At 41.0% G+C, this 20,881-nt stretch overlaps 1 protein-coding gene across 1 annotated transcript in view; it reads right to left on the bottom strand.

The window, feature by feature from the left end:
• The window catches only part of OLA1 (Obg like ATPase 1), a 177,476-nt gene that overhangs the window by 136,167 nt on the left and 20,428 nt on the right, over positions 1-20,881 (bottom strand). Inside the window, exon 4 of the mRNA XM_067549225.1 lies at positions 13,602-13,729. Within this exon, the coding sequence (XP_067405326.1) occupies positions 13,602-13,729 (128 nt within the window). The remainder of the gene's footprint in view (positions 1-13,601; positions 13,730-20,881) is intronic.

Genomic DNA, 20,881 nt, shown 5'->3' with positions numbered 1-20,881 from the left:
GAGAAAAATTTCAATTTTCAAAATTTTGTATTTGCAAACTCTTTTATAGAATGTATGACCTACATAGTTACACAAAATATTTCACAAAAAGTAGCTAAGCATTCAAGAGAAAGGTCAGAAGTCAGGAAAAGAATATGCTAGTTTTGCTCACTCACAACTTTAACCTGAAAACACTTTCATGGTTGTTGAATTTAACAAACACCTGAACAGGTTATTATGACACTGATTCCTTCGAGCTACTCCAAATATATTTAAGTAAATATTCATTTGGAGATGCAACAGAAAGAGAATGCCTCAATTAGATTTATCATCTATTTGATTGTGTAGATAGATGGATATATCTTAATTTTACACTAATGCCTTGTCTACACTATAAAAATAAGTCGACCCAACATAGATTGACTGCACTACCCTCCTGAGGTTGGTGGAGTGTGTCCTCACCAGAAGCACTTCCCTCAACCTAAGAGGGGTAGTGTGGGGGAGCTGAGAGCATCGTCCCCGTCTTTTTCCCCCACCCCCGTTTCCCTCCAGGAGACAGCCCCAGGCTTTTCCCCTCCCCTTTTTCCTCCAGGAGAAGCAGCCTGGGTCTTCCTACCTCCCCGTTCACAGAGGGAAGCTGCCCGGGGCTTCTCGCCCCTAGAGAGTGGGGTCAAGCTGCCCCGGCTTCCTGCCGCCACCCAGGGCTTCCCCATTCCCCATTGGGAACCAGGCAGTCAGCATCAGCGGAGTCCAGGTTTCTTGCCCGCTCCCAGTCAAGCAGCTTCCAGCAAAGCAGTGAAATTGACAAGAATGACAGCCCCACAGCCAATGTAAGGGACTCGGTGTCTACACTGACACTGCATCGCCTTAACTAAGCCAACATAAGCCCTACACCGTTCATTGAGGTGGTTTTATTATGTCGGCATAGCAGGGAGTTACATCAGCGGGAGGGGCATTTTAGTCTGTATACCTCCACTATTTTGTCAACAAAAGCTGACTTTTGTCTACAAAACTTTCTAGTGTAGACCAGCCTTAAGACAAAAAAGGTGCACAAGTACAATAAGCTACTTTTAAACTTCAATAGCTCAGCAGGAAGTTGTTTGCCTTTTTAATAATGAGGGCTTAATCCTACATTATTTAAAAATATAACAGTTGCAGTTAATTTTAGTTATATGGAAATAAAAGCATGTAAAAAATGCATCTTTAAAGGGCATCTAAAGCAGGGGTGTCAAGCTCACTGATGGTGGCAGGCCACATTTTCATAAACTGCACTTCAGCAGGACAATGCCCTAGGAGCAATACCCTCCGCCGAAAAATTCGGGGCATCTTCCCCTTTTCAGCGGCTGCTGTCATCAAAACTCGCCGCGTTCAAAACTCACTGGCAATGCTGGGCCACATTCCAATAATCCTTTTTTCAAGTAGGCTATGCCCTCCGCCAAGAAATCTTACTGCTGCCTCCTTTTCGGAGGCTGGGTTTTGCGGAGGAAGGTATTGCCGCTTTAAGACTCTCTTAAAGTGGCAATGCCCTCCGCCGACAAATCTCAAAGTGGCAATGCCATATGCAGAGAAATGTCTTAAAGTGGCACTTTCGGCGGCAGCACGACTCACTTAAACTGGCCGAACGCGGGCCAGATCAAAAAGGTTCACGGGCCGGATGTTTGACACCCCTGATCTAAAGCTTTTAGTTAAAACTTGTAATGAAGAGATAGCATCATTGTGTCTCACAAAATTTAAAATTGATATCATCCATATTCAGATTCATTTCAGGGTGTGTTTTCACATAAATTACAAATATCAGAAAAGAGCGACTCAACCAAACTACAGCACAATACAAATGATGTCACTATAATTGCCAATGCAAAGACCATACATGCTGAGGGGAATAGATGATTCATATGCTAAAATGCTGGTGCAATGGAATGTAGCTAAGTGATATCATCATAGGTCTCCTCTCTGTAGCTGTCAGTTTCCAGCAGTATCAATCATCAGGAATGATTTCTACTTTGAAAACACAAAAATATAGCATACCTAGAATATATATAGCTACAAAAAAAAGAGTAGACATTTTATGTACCACTATAGCAAATGTCCTGCCATGCCCAAAATTTACATTTAAAGTTTCTAAAAATGTCTATTAACTCCTGAGAGTAAAAAAATACAAAATAAAAGCCACCTTCCTTAGTTATTTATGGAAGTCATTTTGCAATCACCACTGTACTCAATAAAAATAATTCCTTCTTTATAAGTGAAGGCACACAAATATTGAAAACTTAAGGTAATGTATTCAGCAACCCTCATGAGAGACAGAAAGGACCAAAATAAAGCCCAATGAACTTTATCTAGTGAAAAATCACATTCAAACAGTTTTCAAACCCAGTTCTCAACAGAGTTACACCAACGTAAGACTGGAGTTAGATTGGAGTACTGAATTAGACCCTTAATATTTTTAAAAATAGGTCTCAGTCTGAATTCATACTATACAAATGTTAAACCATGCAGAATGGATTTCCAAATTTTTCAAACCCAGCTTCAGTTGCTGAACAGGAGTACAGTGAACATTAATGGAGTTACACTGTCTTAAAACTAAGAAAATGATTAATTAAAAATTTTTAGGAAATGATTCTTGCAGAGAAGACTAGGAAAACCAGTCATTTCCTCTCCAGTGTCATTTTGGAGTAGGATGGTTATAGGCCACCATTCTGTCCTGTCTGTTCCCAAGCAACAGTCTCTCCTTTCAGGGATTATCTATTGCTAAAAAACTCCCATGAATCTCCTAATGTTATTTACCGTGCTGAATTATTATTTGCTATTCACTTAACACATAGTCTGAAACTTCCACAGAACTAGCAGACATTTCGTAAACCTAGGACTTTTTTAAAGGAACATTTGATACTGAAGGACTTTCCTAAGATACAAGTTTCCCATAACTTAAAAAAAATACAAGGTTTGCTTGAAGAAACGAAAGATCTGACATATTGGTGGGGGGCGGGGGAGATGTTTTCTAGAAAATAGGGTCTCTATTCCAGTGCAGTAGGGCAGATGAAATCTGAATTACGATAAAAAACAGGCTTTAGAAGCAAACTTAGAAAAATAAGTCTCAGAATGGTAACGGTTTAAAAACAATAACAGGGTTGGGAGAGAGGAAGAGGGGACTATTAAGTCTACCATTTGCTTCATCCTGATGTCAGAACTTATTTTAAGGGTAGATCTTCAAATTAACACTTATACCAAGGATCCTATTTCAAACCCACCATGCTGAGAAGAAAGCAATTTGATCTAAGTGCTTGTGACAATCCTGCTGTAAAGTTGAAAGGTATTTAAAGCTTTTCTCCCTCAACTGCAACACTGCTCCCACCTTAATAAAACAATCTTCATTGTATAACAATGAAAATATTCCTATCCCAATTAAAAAAAACCTCAATGCTCCTGAAACACAAAAAGCACAGTAATATGAAAATCATCCAAAAGGAATTAAACATAGAAAAACGGAAGTTGGACAAAGCTTCAGCAACTTAAGTGTTTAAAGAATTTGTGTCATATTACCATAGTATTAACATAGGAGCAAAAGCTATTTTTGATGGAGAACAGTTTCAATTAAAATTCCACATTTTCACTCACTCACCAATGATTTCTTTAAAAATCAATTTAAATATCTAACCTTTGGAACAAAATTTTCCATAAATGGGTTGTGGCCAAAATTGTAGTTTTCTGAAAAAGATGACTTCTGAAAATAAAAACCAAAATTGCATATTTGGAATCTACTCACCATGACTTTTTTGGGGGGAGGTTAAAGATACCAATCTATTGCTTCAGTTCATACTCTTTAGGCAAGAACTTATATATATATATATATGTAATGTTTATAACAACATGCCCATGTGAGATAAACAACAATATATTTGAACAATACTGAAATTGTATTTTATTATTCTGTATTGAAAAACAGATTGTATTTATTAGCCTGATGTGCTAAGAAAAGAGAAGAGAAACTATTCCACATAATTTATGTATAGCTTTTTGTATAATTTATGGATTTTTGTATAATTAAATGTTCTTCCCTGAAAGACTCTAAGATTGTCATTGTTGCAATCTGCAACTCTTGTCCTACCATATCCTATTCCCCTACTGTATGTTATTCTCATTCATAGTGTCACATCTAAATTTAGATTTTAAGTTCTTTGGGGGCAAGAGCCAGATCTCCATCTGTTTAGCAAAGGCTGTTATGATACTAAGACCTCGCCAAGGTTATAAGTTTGAAAACCAAAAATACAAAGCCACTTCAGGAAAGTATCTGGTGCAGCCCAAAAACCACATAGTCCACTTACTATATTCCAAAAGGATAATCAGTAATGCAGGAATGTAACTTGCTCGCTTTTCAAACTACTGCAATTCAAACAAGGAACAGAATCTTTATAAACAAGTGAAAACAAAACTTCCAAGGCTCTTATGGAAAAATTTTGTGAGAACTGTATCTGAAACCCACCTAGGCCCATAAAAATAACCTCTTCACAAAATTTTAATGGTACATTTGGTAAAAACACTGATGAATTCTCATATGGCAGCTGACTACAGCTTCTATTACTGTACAACCAGACTTCTCTTTCAAAGATCACACAAATAGCTCAATACATCCTGAATCAATGAAGAAATAAGATTGAAACCTTTATCCATGGGCCACAGAGAAAAACTTTCAATACACTCGCTTTTGTAACTAATGTATGTGTCATTCCTTGATGTAACCCAGGTGGCTCCTCTCCCACCTTCTTCCCTGCAGAAACTGCATAGGCTCCAGTGGTTGTCCCGTCATTGCACCCTTTTATTTTAATTTCCTTTCACCATTTCCACAAGAATTTCAATGCAACACAGTCTATTTACATCATCACTGCTTTTTGCCCTCTCCCCAGAAGTTGAGGGGAACAGGTCTTCCTTCCGAGGCCCCCACGTAACCGAGCTCAACTAACCCTAGTCCCCTCTGTTTCTCCCCAGGCCTTGGCACTTTCTTCTTGGCTCTCTGGGCATACAAACGTGCTGTTTTAAGACTATGGGAAGAGGCCACAGAAACTTGGTCAGAAAACTTTTTGTTTTGAATTAAAACAATTGCTGTTGCTTCTCTTGATCTCTGAATGAACCTCTCTAATGAGCTTAGTAATGTGAAAGAATGATTTGGTCTCCTGAGAGGGTTGAAGCAAACCTAAGAATAGTTTAAAAAGAAAAAGTAGCTTCACAATCCAGGACTCCAAAATTATATAGGACTGGGAAAAAGTGCATGTAAACACTCTAATATAGGAGAAATAATGCAGCCTGGGGCTGTCTCAGACATACGTAGCCATCAAGAATTCCACCAATGGCTGTTTCTGTGACAACTATCAATAAGGTAACCCAACACTAAGCTATGCAAAACAGAGGATTTTCTGTGAGAAAACCTACTTGCCATATATAAAATATTTAAAAAAAAATTGTTGTGCTTCAGCTGTCCCAGACAGAAACCTGTAATGTGGCATGGAGACATCAACATATGCATTCTGTTGACATTTTAAAAGACTTTTCATTGGATTGAGTTATTTGGATTTAAAAAGTTATTTTGCATGGTATGACATTTTTAAATAAGGGGCATGTGTTTTTGTGCTTTGACAGTAATAATCTCTCCGTGTTCAATCTGCACTGTGTAAATAAATGAAGATTCTGTCTCTGCTAAAAATGACTAATGTATCAACTAGAGATTATGAATTTTTGTTGAGATTAAAAACTGACACTATTCACTGTAGAGTTTGCCTGTTTTCACATTCAGACTGTGTTGTGTGTAACTTGCAGATCTTTGGCCACACAAAAAAAAAAAAAAAAAAAAAAAAAAACCACCCACACACAAGTAAGGAAATAAGGAAAGGGGGGCAGCATATCTAAAGAGTGTGCACAATTTCAGGTATTATTCTTGCTTATATTTACCGAATTAGATTTAAAAAGGGATCTTAAATGCATGTTTGTAAAATATATTACTGGAATAATTTACTTTCATAACCAGAATTTTAATTCCCCCCTCCCCCCACTGCAAGTCAAATAGTTGGCATGTTTTTGTTGTAAAATAATAGGTTGAGGTAATTAAAAATTAATTTTTCTATAAAAACGGATGTAGTTTTCGCCTAACTACTGTGATGGTTCAAATGTATTAATACTATAAACTGAAACAAACTAATAAAATATATCCTTTTGGAAACATTGTATAATATTTAGTTAAGCTGACCAACTCCTATTTGATTACAAATACTGGTATGTAAGTACAGAACGGCTAAAATCAATTCCACATATAACATATGTATGTAAAATATTCTTGCCAATTAACCCCAAATTTGCTGCAACAATCAAATGATTCAAAAATAGGAAAAATGCAGAAAGATTGTCCAGTTACTAATACCACAATATTTTTCTCTATACAGTATGGAAAAATACAAAAAAGAATATGTAGCATACATTAGGAAAAAGAAACTGTACCATATCCAAACTAATTTGCATTACTGTAGTCTAATTTTTCAAATTAGAAATAATTATACCCCTAGATACTACTTGAGAAGTTCTTCATGTCTACAGAGCAATCAGCACACCTTTACAAAGCCCGTAACAGACTTTTTCTCATGAACTTCAATTCTGGCTAAAAAAGAACAATGTAACCCAGCTTCATTCATTCTTGTTGCTAAAAGAGCTAGAAAGAGAGATGGATATTATCTAAAAGGCAGCAGCATTGCCTTGTTCACTCCCAGGGAGAAAATAAAGACAAAGCAATAATCGTTTCATAACTGCTACAATACCTCAGAATATCTTGCCAACAAACTAAAGTGCATGAAGGATACCTGTAAAACAAGATTTCAAAAATCTTTAGTATGATTACAGCAATAGCTGACTACATGGTTAAATATATTGCTTCACTGCTTTATACAATATACTGACCTTGAAGAGAAGTAGTTTTTCACATATGTATTTTGTTGGTCAATGGTAACAGATGCATCTCAAATCAATATGCAAGCAGTTTATGAATATTTACGTGTCAGTTCACATATCAATAAGGCCTCCAGATTCCGGTCTAGCTCCTCAGCTGGAGTAAATCTGCTTCAATGAACCAACACCAATTTACCCGAACAAGGATCTGGCCCCCATATAATATGTTTCATCATTAAAAGAAGAGTTACTTACCCTAAATTAACTGGTTCTTCGATATATTGTAGTCAGTGCGGATTCCACAGCAGAGGCACATGCGCCTCCAGCACGCAAGCTCAGAATCTTTTGAATAGCAGTGTCTGTCGAGCCCATGCACATGCCCTGTGCCTCCTTGTGCTCTGGTATGCAAGGATGAAGGAGAGAGTGAGGATGAACAGTGGGATCCATACAGATTACAACATCTCAAAGAAACAGTTGCTGTAAGTAACTATTCTTTCCTTGAGCATGTGTAATTATGGATCGCATTATAGTTGACCAGCAAGCAGTATCTTCAAGGTAATGGGAATGAGGAGCATGAACTGACAGCCTGATCAATGGCTACATGGACATCTGCAGCAGGGTCTGTCAGCCAGAACTGCCTTGCCCAGTGGGGAGCTATGAGAATGAGTTTGGTCCAATCTTCTCTGGCTTTAGCAATCACGCTGAGGATGAGCAAAAGAAGGCATCTGGCAAGGATCCTGGATTCATGCCTCCTCTGGAACAGAAGTTAAGGCACTTGGCACTGTCCCTGCTGGCAAACAGGTTTATCATGAGATTCATCCACGTGTGGATTTCAGCAACGACCCCACTCATGGCTGATGACAGATAGCCCTCCACTTCCCAGAACCGACAGTGATTTAGTCTTGCTTAAGTCTATCTGAATTGAGAGCACCAGTTTCATAGCTTGACTGCTTCTTTGAGGGGGAAGAGAAAACAGGTAGCCCTTGTTTATGTACTCCATTGCTGATATACTACCAGGATCCTTGGAATTTTACTGTATTCTTGACATCGCAAGTTAAACCTGGTCCAGATGGAGGAGCAGGCCTTTAGTGTGGAAGCTCTCCTGGGGGAGGAGAGGAGAGTTCAGATCACCCTGAAGGATAGATCAAATGCAGTTAACACTTCACTCTCAATAGCCAGAATGTCAGTTGTAGACAGTCTGGGTCAGGACAGAAAAAAGGGTCTTGGTAAAAGATGTCTGGTCTCAATGGTAGCTGCAATGGTAATTCTGATTTCAATTCTATCAGATATGATCAGAAAGCCCTGGTCTCCTTGGCCACTATCACTTTGCTTCTTCATGCCTTATACTTTAGATCCCCTTTCCTAAAAGTGGAAAGGATGGGAATGCATATAGCAGGCCTTGTGGCTATCTGTGTGAAAGAGCAGGGACTTGGGATCTGCATCCCTGAAGTACTTTAGCCACTTTGTGTTCTGGTGACTGGCAAACTGGTCAAGTACCAAGAGGCTGAACATCTGTGAGATGAGGGTGAAGACTTCCTGATATAGGCTCCGTTCTGAGTTGTTGCCTGTGCATCCGCTGAGCCAGACTGCCTTTTCAGTTCTCCTTTTATGTGTATCATCTTATAGAAGAGAGAGTTCTCCCTGCCTCATCCGTTACTTCCATTGCTTTTGCAGGTAGAATTACTCTCCTGTTCACTTGTGGTTGTCCCTATAGGACACAGTGATGGAGCTGTTCAACTACACCAGAACAATCACCCTCTAGGTAAATCTGGAACTTTAGTAGGATAAGGCTGACAGCTCTGAGCTCCAACAGGTTGATACTCTAGTTCCTTTCTCTGGAGTTTCAGGTACTTTTCATTCTCTTGTGCCCCAGATGCATTCCCCTATCCCATAGATTAACATCAATTGTGAGGACCAATACATCTGGAAGACATATGCAAAGACCCCTATGAATGATCTCTACATTGTCCACCATTTTAGAGGTTTCAGCATCTCCTATGGAACCAATACTTGAACTTGAATGCATTGCAGTGAATGGTTCCATCCTTTTAAGAGAAAGCCTAAGACAGGGCTCGACAAACCCTAGGTGCCAGGTCGCCATGGCGCCTAGAAATTTAAGTCTGGCGCCTAGTATTTCTCCGTGGGGAGCGGCCACCGTGCTTTGGCCAGGGCACCACTGTGCCCAAGTGGCAGAGCTGGGAGGGGAGAGTGCTGTGACTGCCACGCTCCAGCCAGGGCGTCCTGCCGCTGAGCCTACATTGTCTGGCTCCTTAATTTTTGGCCTGGCTTCTAGCTCCAAAACAAATTTGTCGAGCCCTGGCCTAAGAAACACCTGATTGAGGCCTTACACAAAACCAGGAATCCCAGTAGCTGCAGACCCAGAGCTATGGTCAGCCTGGTAAACCTTACCAAATGGATATCAGGTTCTGGATCTTGTGGAATCTGTCCAGTGATGGGTAGACCTTTGCCATAGAAGTGTCTATTTCCACAGGTGAAATATCCTTAGGGAGGGAAATCAAGCAACTTTTCTTGTTGTTCATTACGAAGCCATGCACTTGAATCAGATCCAACATCCAGCTTTGGATCCTGTTTTTGTTTTATATGTTTGTCTGTGTGCTTCTTATCCTTAAATAAATGTATTCTGCTTGGGAAAAGCTGTGTGGTCACTAGTAAAAACACACCATCATTGTCATTAGGTAGAAACTAAGGGAGCACAGGTTGACATTTATCAGACCTGCTTCGGATACTCACAGAGAAGTGCAAAGGGACTGCAGCTTGAAACTTCCAATTAGAAGGAAGTGGGATGCAGGTCCTTGCCCAGAAAGAGGTGACAGCTAGAAGCCTGTGACCTGAGTGGGCATTCTTCCAGAGGACCACAGAAGGGTAGTAGAGGTGCAGTTATTGTGACAGCATAGTCTTTCTGAGCAGATATTCTAGTTGGAAACCCTGGTGGTTTTGGTCTGAGGTAACTGGTACCGAAAGTGGTTAGGGTATGGCACTGGAGCATAAATTCTCGGAGATCTGTGTCACACAAATTCTTTAATTCACCCTCATCTGTTCAGGCACTGTTCCCTCCAAGGGTAGATCTTCAGTTGTTGCCTGGACCACCTCTGGAACCCCAGATGCCTGTAATCAGGAGGCCCAACGCACCGTGATCACATGGATTGTGCAGCTGTATCCGACAAGTCCACTGCCACTTCTAGCACTGTTTTGGCTACCATCTGCCCTACCTGGATGTCTCATTCTCCCTGCATGCCTGCAGGAGTCAAGAGTGAAAGGGAGTCACCCTTTCCCACATTATTAAATTTTACTTCAAAGAAGGGTCTGGCGTTTATGACGCAGAACTGGAGGAAAAACAATGAACATACCTTTCAGCCAAAGAGACCCACCTTCTTGGTGTTCTTGTCCTTTTGGTGGCTTCGGCCTTCTCTTGGACCCCAGATATGACAAGGGAATCTGGTTCAGATGCACACAGAACTGCTCAAAAGCCTTTAGGTGGGACTTTGTAACACTTTTCCCACTCCAAATTCAAAGGCAGCGAGACAAGGGTGCATCATAGACCTCTGCTAGATCCAGTGTCTCTTCGTTGATTCGAAGGGCAATTATTGAGAAGCTGAGAATATATAACAGCTTGTGCATATTCTCTGGGATCACCATTGTCTCAACGTTCAAGGTTTCAGCTGTCCCCAAGAGAAGTTACTGATATACCCAGTGATGGCCGAAGTTGCGGATGAGGAGGATTCTTTAGGCAGGAAGGGCAGCTGACGCATCTCCCAAGCCACACCTGTTCCTTCAGCAGGGAACTCCTCTGGTTCCAGTATAGGTTTTCCAGGTGCATATGGCAACTGGGACCTTCTCCTCTTTGTTGAGACTTGCAATGGTGCTCTGCTCTGGGACCTTTAAGAAAGCAAGCCCCAATAAGGCCAGTATAGCCATGGAGACAAATTACACTGGTATTGGCCAGACTGTGGATGGCCCATGTGCTACCAGTCATGCAGAGGAGCTTGGTATAGGGCACCTTCAGGTACTTTTCAGGTACCTCTCCTATCTCCCAGGAGACAGCTCCCAGCTCAAAGCAATGGAGAAGTGGCCCAGGGACTGCTTAGAGAAATACATCTCCAGAAACGGCAGTGCCATTGGATGCGGTTCCAGCCCCGATATTTACTGTTACTGATTCCATTTCCCAGAGAAGGGGTGAAGGTGGCTCAGAGAGGGTTCACTGGTTGGTTCCTTAGTCAGGCCTGGGATGGATTTCAGAGTCAACATCAGTACCAGAGTAACAGGCTCTTCACTGCCAGTACCTTCCTGCCATCCACTGATTTCATTGAGGAAATAGGAGAGCTTCTCTCAGATTCTCAAGTCCTCCTTGCAAGAGAATCGTATTGACCACTCCACGCTGTTTGTGCTGTGTTTGGGAACATTGTTGGGCATCCAAAGAGCATGACACCAGGTCTCTCTGCCTAGAGGTCAGTGCCAAAGCAGTTGTTGCTAAGGTTTTCAGTACTGTGGTTGATGCGGTCAGCATAGGGGATGGTGGTGCAGATAGTCTAGGCACTCTTCATTTTCTTCTCTTTGCTGCAGCTAGGGATATGCTACCTCAGAACCAGGGCACTTGCTAATGACAGTCTCCTTGGCTCCCATTTGGAGGACGTCTCCTTCTCTGGGATTTAATGCTACCTTCATGGATTGCTCCAAAAGGAGCAGTTTGAGTCTCAACTCTTGAGATTTCAGGTGCAGGACAAGGAGGAGCACCAGATGGAACACCTGTCAGGGATATGTCCCACCCTGTGGCAGAAAAGGCATCTGCTTTGCCCATCAGTTAAGGACATCAGACCAGCACAGGAAGGTCAGGGTTTAAACCCAGTGGGTTTAGAATCTGACATCAGTAGTGATTGGCATGAAGCACCTTACCCCACTGTACGAGGAAGCGTAATAAGGGGGTCTCCACATGACTGTCCATTTCTTTTGGAGGGGACAGACACCCAACTAAAATGTTTTTAAACAAAAAATGATATTTAAAAAAGGAGTGAAGAGAAGTTTCTTCACAGTTAGAGATCTGAAGCTCAGAAATAAAAGCAAGTCAAATTCAGTCTAGTTCCCATTTCAATGCCCTAAGTGATATACAGAAATTGAGCGATGCTCATACCCATTCCACTCTTTACTCCCCCACACAGGATCATGAGGTGGCACAGGGCACACATGTAGCCCCAATGGATAGTGCTATTCAAAAGATTCCGAGATTGCACACAAGACGCATGTGGCTTCTACAGTGGGAGTCACGCTGACATACTCAAAGAAGCTACAATTACTATCCCAGTGCTACCTGCTCAAAGTCTGCCAAAAATGCCTTAATTGAAAATGCCTACGTTTTATTTACAAAGTCTCAATTTTCCATAAATCAAGAACGTAACTTAGAATATAGATACATGCCTGAATGTCCATGTTTACCATACTATTTTAGTGACTGTTCTCCCTTAAATATAGTTACTGTATGTGCATCTACCTACTATATGCAATCCCTTCTGCTAACAGGTCGTATCTCCAACATCTGAGTGTCCAGATTCAAAGCATTCTATTAAATCGTGGACTTGACTTTGGTTTTGAACCTGAAATTATCCCCTTCCCAAACTCTTTGGCAACAGATCACAATACTCTGTAAAATCTATGTGAAGGAGAGGAGTTTATAAATTTAAGAATACTGAATATTGTTCTGACAATTTGGATGGTATTGACTGTATGTATATACTGGTTTTAACTCAATAAGGACCTGTCTGAAATACAGGCAGGAAGAAGATAATTACCTCTCAGCAAGTGCTTAAGAGTTAAGGGACAATATAACTATTAGCTTTGATGATTCTGCCTCCATCTCTGGACAACCTACAAAACTCCTTTTTGCTAGGAACCAGCAAACACAGGAGAACAAAGAACTACAGCAGGGTTAAAAGAAAGAGACACACAGTCAGGAGAGCAATAGAGGAAAACAAGACTCCAACACATGAGCCTGCTGAAAGTGGGGGCTCTGGAGAAGCTAAGCATGCCTAGGTCACCAGAATGGCAGACTCTAGGTAAAATCAACATGAAGGCTGTATATTACAATATGCCACTGGTCACAGACTCCCAAGAGAAGAACTGAAGGTAGGCGTCCAAACTCAGAGTAATAAACGGCTGACACACAAAGCACTGTAGCAGCCATGGTCCCCCACTAAGATTGAAAGAAAAGTGAAATTCCACCTTGTGTCAGGTAAAGGCATGAGATCCAAGATCAGAGATGCACTCAGATCAGAAAGAGAATAGAGATGCAGGTAGTCCTGTAACCATGACAGTTTACAAACCACCACCACGTTTCCACCATATTGTTCAGCCTTCCATTAACACTTTTAATTCCTCCCTGTTTGTGAAATTAAAGATTTCTCTTCATTCTCAGCCTCCCCCAAAAAACAGATAAAAATAAAGTTATTGCAAACCCAAAAGAATCAGTTTACTGTTACATTTGTTGGAACACCAAACAATACTGATGAAGAAGTATTCAAAACATACATGAAAAAATCCCATTAAGTCTCAAGCTGTATAACTGAAGCAATTTTTTCCCTTTTTAAATGGAAATTTTCTACTTAGTTACATAGATTTTGCCGAACAAAATATTACAATGCTATTCTTACGCAAAATAATTCATATGAATTAGTAAGTTTACATACGCATCAGATGAAAGATTCCATCACAGGCGCTAATATGAGACAAAAAGGCATTTCCTAGGCCCTGGCCAGCATGGGCTCCTTTCACAAGACCAGCAATGTCCACTACGTTGAGAAAGGCTGGAATCTTGCTGAAAGATAAAAGTTAAAGGTTTCATTACTAAACATCAACCAAAACTGTGTAGCACAAAAATAAACCCAAAAGACTATGAAAAGTTAAGGTTAATATGAGCTCTATTTCTTTTTTAAAATTAGATCTGTAAAAGAAACAATGGTCTGTCTCCTTTTGCTTGGTTTTTAATATACAAGGCGGCCTGCTTTTTGTTTATATTTATATAAATAAAAACACCCACTCAAATTTCTAAATTAATTTAAAATACAGGTTTGTCTACTTTTTTCCTGGTAGACTTTATGGATAACAAGTAGATTTAACCTCAGAAAAAATCTTGGGTATAAAACCGAACTGACAGAGAAGAGAAGACATTTTTATTCAGACTTTTAAAATAGTCTGGTTTGTTTCTTTAAATATTAAAACATTTAATTTTTAAATATTCCAACACCTAAAACTATAAGGACAAAAAAAAATCTGTTGTTGAGAACTCCACATTCACACCTCCTTCAACTAAGCACTACTAACTCACATCTGAGTCCTTCAAAACCTTCCGCAAAACAGGGAAGACAAGACTTTATATTCCTGGTATTTCTAAGTGAAACAAGCAAGAGATTTTTGTTTTTAAGCTTTTCAAACCTTTCTGTATACAAAGAAGAAGGTGGTACAGATTAGTTTTTTCCTCTCTTCAGGTCACCTTTAAGGAATATAATGGTACAAAAATTTGAATCCTTGATTGTCTAAAGAGCAGGCCAGACCGCTGGCAACAGAGCAAGCAGATGTTAGCATGAGAAACAGCTGACAGTTGCATATTCTTTTTGGGAGGTTTCTTTATTTTTGTTTTAATTGTATACATGGCCTACCCAGACACTACTATCAAACATGCTACAGGGACCCACTATTATATATGCATTTACTATTCATATTCCAGTGCTATGTAGTGTCATGGTTAAGCCAAATATGCCAGCACTGTCCCATGGGGCTTCTCTATCCTATACCACAACCCTGGCTAAGGCAAAAATTACAACTCCATGTGTGTAACAGGAAACCTCCATCCATGATTCCCAACTCCCTACACTCAAACAACAGTTCTGGACACATTTTTCTTTTCTACACCCCAAATACCCTTTAACTGAACCATTCCTTTTCTCCCCCTTTCCCCACACCTTCATTCTACTTGTATTTCATTAAAAAGTTTGCTATGACTGGAGAGAGGAGGTAACACGCTGGACCTGGTCTCTGCAGAGATGGATCTCAATCAATGTGTGCCAGTTTACAGGCAGTCCTTGATTTGCTGATCTAACAATGGCTGTTTGCTTTTAAATCCAGTATTTTGTGTGTCAAATACGTCTTTATAAAAAAAAAAAAAAAAAAAGTGACTATGCTTCTACAAACTTGTGTAACAGCAAAGAATAACGGTACCAATGAAAAGTTGGTTCTTCCAAGCACACAGCTGAAGATAACTTGCAGTAGGGCCCATAACGTATCTTGCTAGTTTGCCAAAAAAAGATTCCTTATAAAGAGATCTAATAAGATTCTGAACATAAAAAACAGATATTGAGGGGGGTGGAGATGTTGATATTTAAACAAGTATTTCTGCTGAACCAGTTCCAGTTTGATGTGCTGTAACCTATAGCCTGGCAGCTTGACGCTCTTTTCAAATTAGAGTCCAACAACTAGACATTTTTAGCTGTCCTTACTCTGTTTGAAGCTTTGGCTTCTACTCCGGTGGTTTCAGATTAGTTTGCTACCTGAACAAGGGTCCTAAGACTTAGAGCTACTTTTGAATTTGAGCACTGCTAAGTGTTTTCTTCCCTTTTCCTGAAACCCATTTTTTATTTTGGTGGTTCCAGTGGACAGTGCCCCATGAGAGTGGTCTACTTGCCAACAGTCCTATTTTAAAAAACAAAACAAAGAAACAAATGCATTTCCCTTATTTCCCTGATGGCTAGAAAAGCAGCAAAAAACGAGAAGGAGTCCCAGGAATTGGCAGCAGCAACAGAAACCTATGAACCATTATCTCTGGTCAAAAACAAACAGTCCAGAGGAGCAAGAAATTCTGGTGCCTTTCACAGTTTCATTTCTCCTATCACACTGTGTAAAACAAGTCTGCCAATTGTTTAAGAACTGTTTAAGAACAGTTATTTAAACATATATTTAAACATGTTCTTAAACATATATTTAAATTACTGCTTTTTACTATATACTTCTGTACTATTTAGAGAGGATGGGAACAAAAATGTATATTCACTTCATATTTCAAGGATTAGCAACACATCTTTTTTCCCTATTAAGGTAAATATTGAAGTGTCACCCAACCTGATGTGTGCATGACAACATATAGAGAAGCCCAAGTCCCAAAGAGCTTACAGTCTAAAACAGGATACAAGGAAAGGGCCCGGTAGGAAATATGAAGGGAAGTTTACATAAAATAATAGTATGGGTTGCTTGCATCAAGTGTAAGTAATGTGTTGGCTCTTATTTTTAGATTTTCTTAGGTTGGTACAGAAATGGGAGGTCATTGCTCAAAAATTTGTGATTCTGTACAAAGTCAACTGACAAGGCTTAATACGATATCTAGGGGAGTCATGAAGATAGGTTATTCACCCTGTACAGTAACCGTAGTACTTGGACATGCGTCCCTATGGTTGCCCCACTTCAGCTGCACATGTGTGTCAAGCCTTTGTCTGATGTTGTATGGAAGATGGGTGGCCATTTAGAATATTATTGATACCAATATTCCAAAATTGCAATGAATCTTGCAAGATATGCCATGTAAGAAATGAGTGGAAAAGTTATGATTTGCTAAATATGATAATCTTGTTTATATGTATCATCTTTGTATCTTGAGTTATAAATGTGTGTAGTATATTTGTATCTCAAACTTGTACTGTGTTTCTGGATGACATACCCAGACAGATTGACATCAGCACCATCCAGCCTGCTTGATGGTCCATCAAGAACAATCAGCCGTACAATGAATCCAGTGAGAGAAGCTAGGGACTATTCCTGTCAGTCAGCAGGACATAGAATCATAGAATATTAGGGTTGGAAAAAACCTCAGGAGGTCATCTAGTCCAACCCCCTGCTCAAAATGGGACCAACTCCAACTAAATAATCCCAGCCAGGGCTTTGTCAAGCCAGGCCTTAAAAATCTCTAGGGACCACCTCTCTAGATAACCCATTCCAGTGCTTCACCACACTCCTAGGGAAAAAGTTTTTCCTAATATCCAACCTAGACCTCCTCCACTGCAACATGAAACCATTGCTCCTAGTTCTGTCATCTGACACCACTGAGAACAGCCTAGCTCTATCCCCCCCTTCAGGTAGTTGAAGGCGGCTTTCAAATCCTCTCCTCCCCCACTCTTCTCTTATGCAGACTAAACAAACCCAGTTCCCTCAGCTGCTCCTCATAAGTCATGTGCCCCAGTCCCCTAATCATTTTTGCTGCCCTCCTCTGAACTCTCTCCAATTGGTCCACATCCTTCCTGTAGTGGGGACCCAAAACAGGATACAATACTCCAAATGTGGCTTCAGCAATGCCAAATAGAGAGAAATAATCACTTCCCTCCATCTGCTGGCAATGATCCTACTAATGCAGCCCAATATGCCATTAGCCTTCTTGGCAATAAGGGTATACTGTTGACTCATCTCCAGCTTCTTGTCCACTGTAATCCCTAGGTCCTTTTCTGCAGAACTGCTGACTAGAAAAGTCCCCAGTCTGCAGCAGTGGATGGGATTCTTCCGTCTTAAGTGTAGGACTCTACACTTGTCCACTGAACCTCAGATTTCTTTTGGCCCAATCCTCCACTTTGTCTAGGTCACTCTCTATCCTATCCCTACCCTCCAGCGCATCTACCACTTCCCTCCAGCCTAGTGTCATCTGCAAACTTGCTAAGGGTGCAATACACCCCATCATCCAGATCATCAATGAAGATGTTGAACAAAACTGACCCCAGGACCAACCCCTGGATCACTCTGCTTGTGACCGGCTGCCAACTAGACATCGAGCCATTGATCACTTCCTGTTGAATCCAATGATCTAGCCAGCTTTCTATCCACCTTACAGTCCATTCATCCAACCCATACTACTTTAACTTGCTGACAAGAATACTGTGGGAGACTTATCAAAAGCTTTGCTAAAGTCAAGGTATATCATGTCCACCGCTTTCCCACATCCACAGAGTCAGTCATCTCATCATAGAAAGCAATCAGATTGGTCAGACATAACTTGCCCTTGGTGAATCCATGCTGATTGTTCCTGTTCACCTTCCTCTCTCCCCACGTGCATAGAGATGCCTGTGGACAGGGGACTCCAAGTGCTTTTCCAAGCCCATGTGCTAGGAGCTTGTGTTTAAGCCAAAGGATGTAAAACCCACATGGCAAAGGATATAAAAAGGCAGCTGCATCTTCTCCATTTTGTCTTGAATCCTGCTTCTTATCTGTGGAGTAACTTCACTACAAACTGAAGCTTTGAACAAAGGACAGAGACCCACCCAAGATTTGGCTGTGTTCTAGAGGGTCTTTAAAAGCTAGCAAACTCACCAATGCTGCTAAGAACCTAATATATGGACTCTGAAGTCATATGTATGTATTTGATTACTTTGACAATTAAACAATTCTCTTCTCTTTCTTTTATAATAAAACCTTTAGTTTTAGATGTTCAAGAATTGGCTGGCAGCATGGTATTTTGGGTAGGATCCAAATTAGCATTGATTTGGTAATGTGGCTGGTCCTTTAGGAATCAGAAGAACATTTTGTATAGTGAATAGAGTTTTAAATAACTTCTCAGTTTACTGGACCTGGTAACTGATTGGGAGCCAGAAACTGGAATGCAATAAAGGGGCTGCGTGATTTCTTTTTTCTAACGTTTTGATAATTAGTGGGGGATGGGCGGAGGCGGCAAAGAGCAGAGTTTTGGGACTGGTTGCTGAATTTAACTAGTGTTAACGATCAGTTTGGGGAGAATCTGCTCTCCTTCTGCAACCTGCTCTGACCCTGTGATTTGCAGTGTGGGCTACCCCAGGCACCTCGGATCACATCTTGATTGGAAATTTTCCGTTAGTGTCTTTTTGGCCCACACATACATATATCCTCAGTGTGCAGCAAAAGGTTATAGAGCCGTGAGGCAAACCGCCCTCAGTTCCTTCTCTATCTAAATATTCAACAAAGAACACTGAAGCAGGGGCCAAAGGAAGACAGGTAATGGAGCACCAAAAGGGGAGGAGAGACGTCTCAAAGAACCATAGTTATTGCAAAGGGTGAATAACCAATTCCTCTTCAAGGAGTGTCCTTTGAGTGTTGCACTTCAAGTGATGCCCAAGCAACATTCCCACATGGAGGAGGGAGCTTCAGAAGTGAGTACAGCAGTACCAAGTGCCGCATCAGATCCGATGGCATGGACCAAGGCATAGTGTTTAGAAACTCACGTAACAGTTCTTCGTAACTCAGACAATGGAAAGTTTCTGAATAAAGTTATGACAGTCACCTGTGATCTACTTTGTAGCAAGCAATGACACATGCAGAGATCCACCACAAAAGTCTGTGTAGAGATCATGGACTCCTTGGAACTCTGTGATGGAGACAGCCTAGGTGATTTTCAAAACTGCTTGGTCCTATCTAAATAGAAGGCCAATGTCCATCTAAACATGAAAGGAAGTCACACTGAGATTCATGTGTTTTAGGTTTAGGTCTCCCACTGAGATTCATGTGGTTTATAGAAAAAAACCCTGGTAGATGAATGGCCTGGTTAAAATGAAAATCCAACAGCACTTTAACTAAGAGTTTAGGGTGTGGCCATAAAGAGACTCTGTCCTTGAAAAACACTGTAAGGAAAGGGGGTGTCTGCTATCAAGGCGTCAATTACCCAAACCTTATGGGCTGGTGTAATAGCAACTACAAAGGCTGTCTTCACAGATAAGCGAAGCAAGGAGCAGTCTGCCATAGGTTCAAATGGAGGTCCCATGAGGTATTTAAGTACCAAATTAAGATCCCAAGTAGAAGTAGGATCCTTAACCTGGGGACAGAGGTTCCCTAAACCCTTAATAAATCTTGAGGACATAGGGTGTACAAATCTGGAAGGATAGGGTGTACAAAGCTAGTAAGGGATGAAATGCTGACATCACAACCAGATGAACCTTAGCAGAGCTAACTGATAACCCTGATTTTTTCAAATCCAGCAGGTAATCCAAGATGGCTAAGAGTGAAGAGGATTCAGGCACAAGACAGTGACTGTGACACCAGAGGTTGAATCTTTTCCATTTTTGAAGGTAAATAGTTCCAGTTCACTGCCTTCTACTATTTAGGAATATCTGTGGTACTCCTATCAAGCAGGTGGATTCAAATCCCATTAGCCATCTAGGAGCCAAACTCAGAGGCAGATGACTCCTAGGATGGCATGAAGCATGCGACCTGAATCCTGGGAGAGAAGATGAGGGATGGTTGGAAGTGTAAATGTCCATTGGACACATAGGTGAAGCAAGTAAGAACACTGAGCCTGTCCCAGCCAGGTCAGTACTATAAGGATAACCCTGGCCTTGTCCTATCTAATCTTAGTATTAGCAGTGTTGGAGGCAATGCATAAGCAGGACCTTAGTCCAGAAAAGGAGAAAGGCATCCACCAAAGAGTGGCCACCTAGGTCTCCTCTTGAGGCAAACGGGATACTTCTTGATGCTGAACCTGATGAATAGGTCCACCTCTGGAAGTCCCCACCTTTGGAATATTCTAGGAAGAATGAGAGTCCAACTCCCATTTATAGTCCTGGGAGAAGTGCCTGCTAAGCATATTGCTGACAAATTCTGGACTCCAGGAAGGTAATGAATGAGATCTGAATCTGATGGTGGGATAAAACAGGAATTTTTGGTAATATTTTTATGATGCTAGTGTGTGCCTCAGTTCCCCCCATGCATTGCATTGTTACCTAGGGGAGCAGAAAAGGGCTGTTTGCTCTCAGGGCAGGTGAAGAGACATGGATATGGGTATTGCCTAGCTGCCTGGGCTTTAATCTCCTTAACGGTAGAGAATCTGAACATAATGGCAAATCCAGTTGCTTGGACACTGATACCTAGCAACCAATGACACCAATGAGCGAGAGATTTCCCCACCCTTCAGCAGGCGGCTGAGCTGCATCTTCCCAACTCAGGAAGAAAGGACTGAAGAGGTGTGAGGTGCAGG

Source organism: Emydura macquarii, unplaced genomic scaffold (assembly GCF_026122565.2).
Source record: "Emydura macquarii macquarii isolate MOO-44397 ecotype Brisbane River unplaced genomic scaffold, CSIRO-AGI_Emac_v2 contig_1253, whole genome shotgun sequence".
NCBI classification, from domain to species: Eukaryota; Metazoa; Chordata; order Testudines; family Chelidae; genus Emydura; species Emydura macquarii.
Note: the sequence above shows the minus strand (reverse complement) of the source record. Positions and strands in the feature narration are given on the sequence as shown.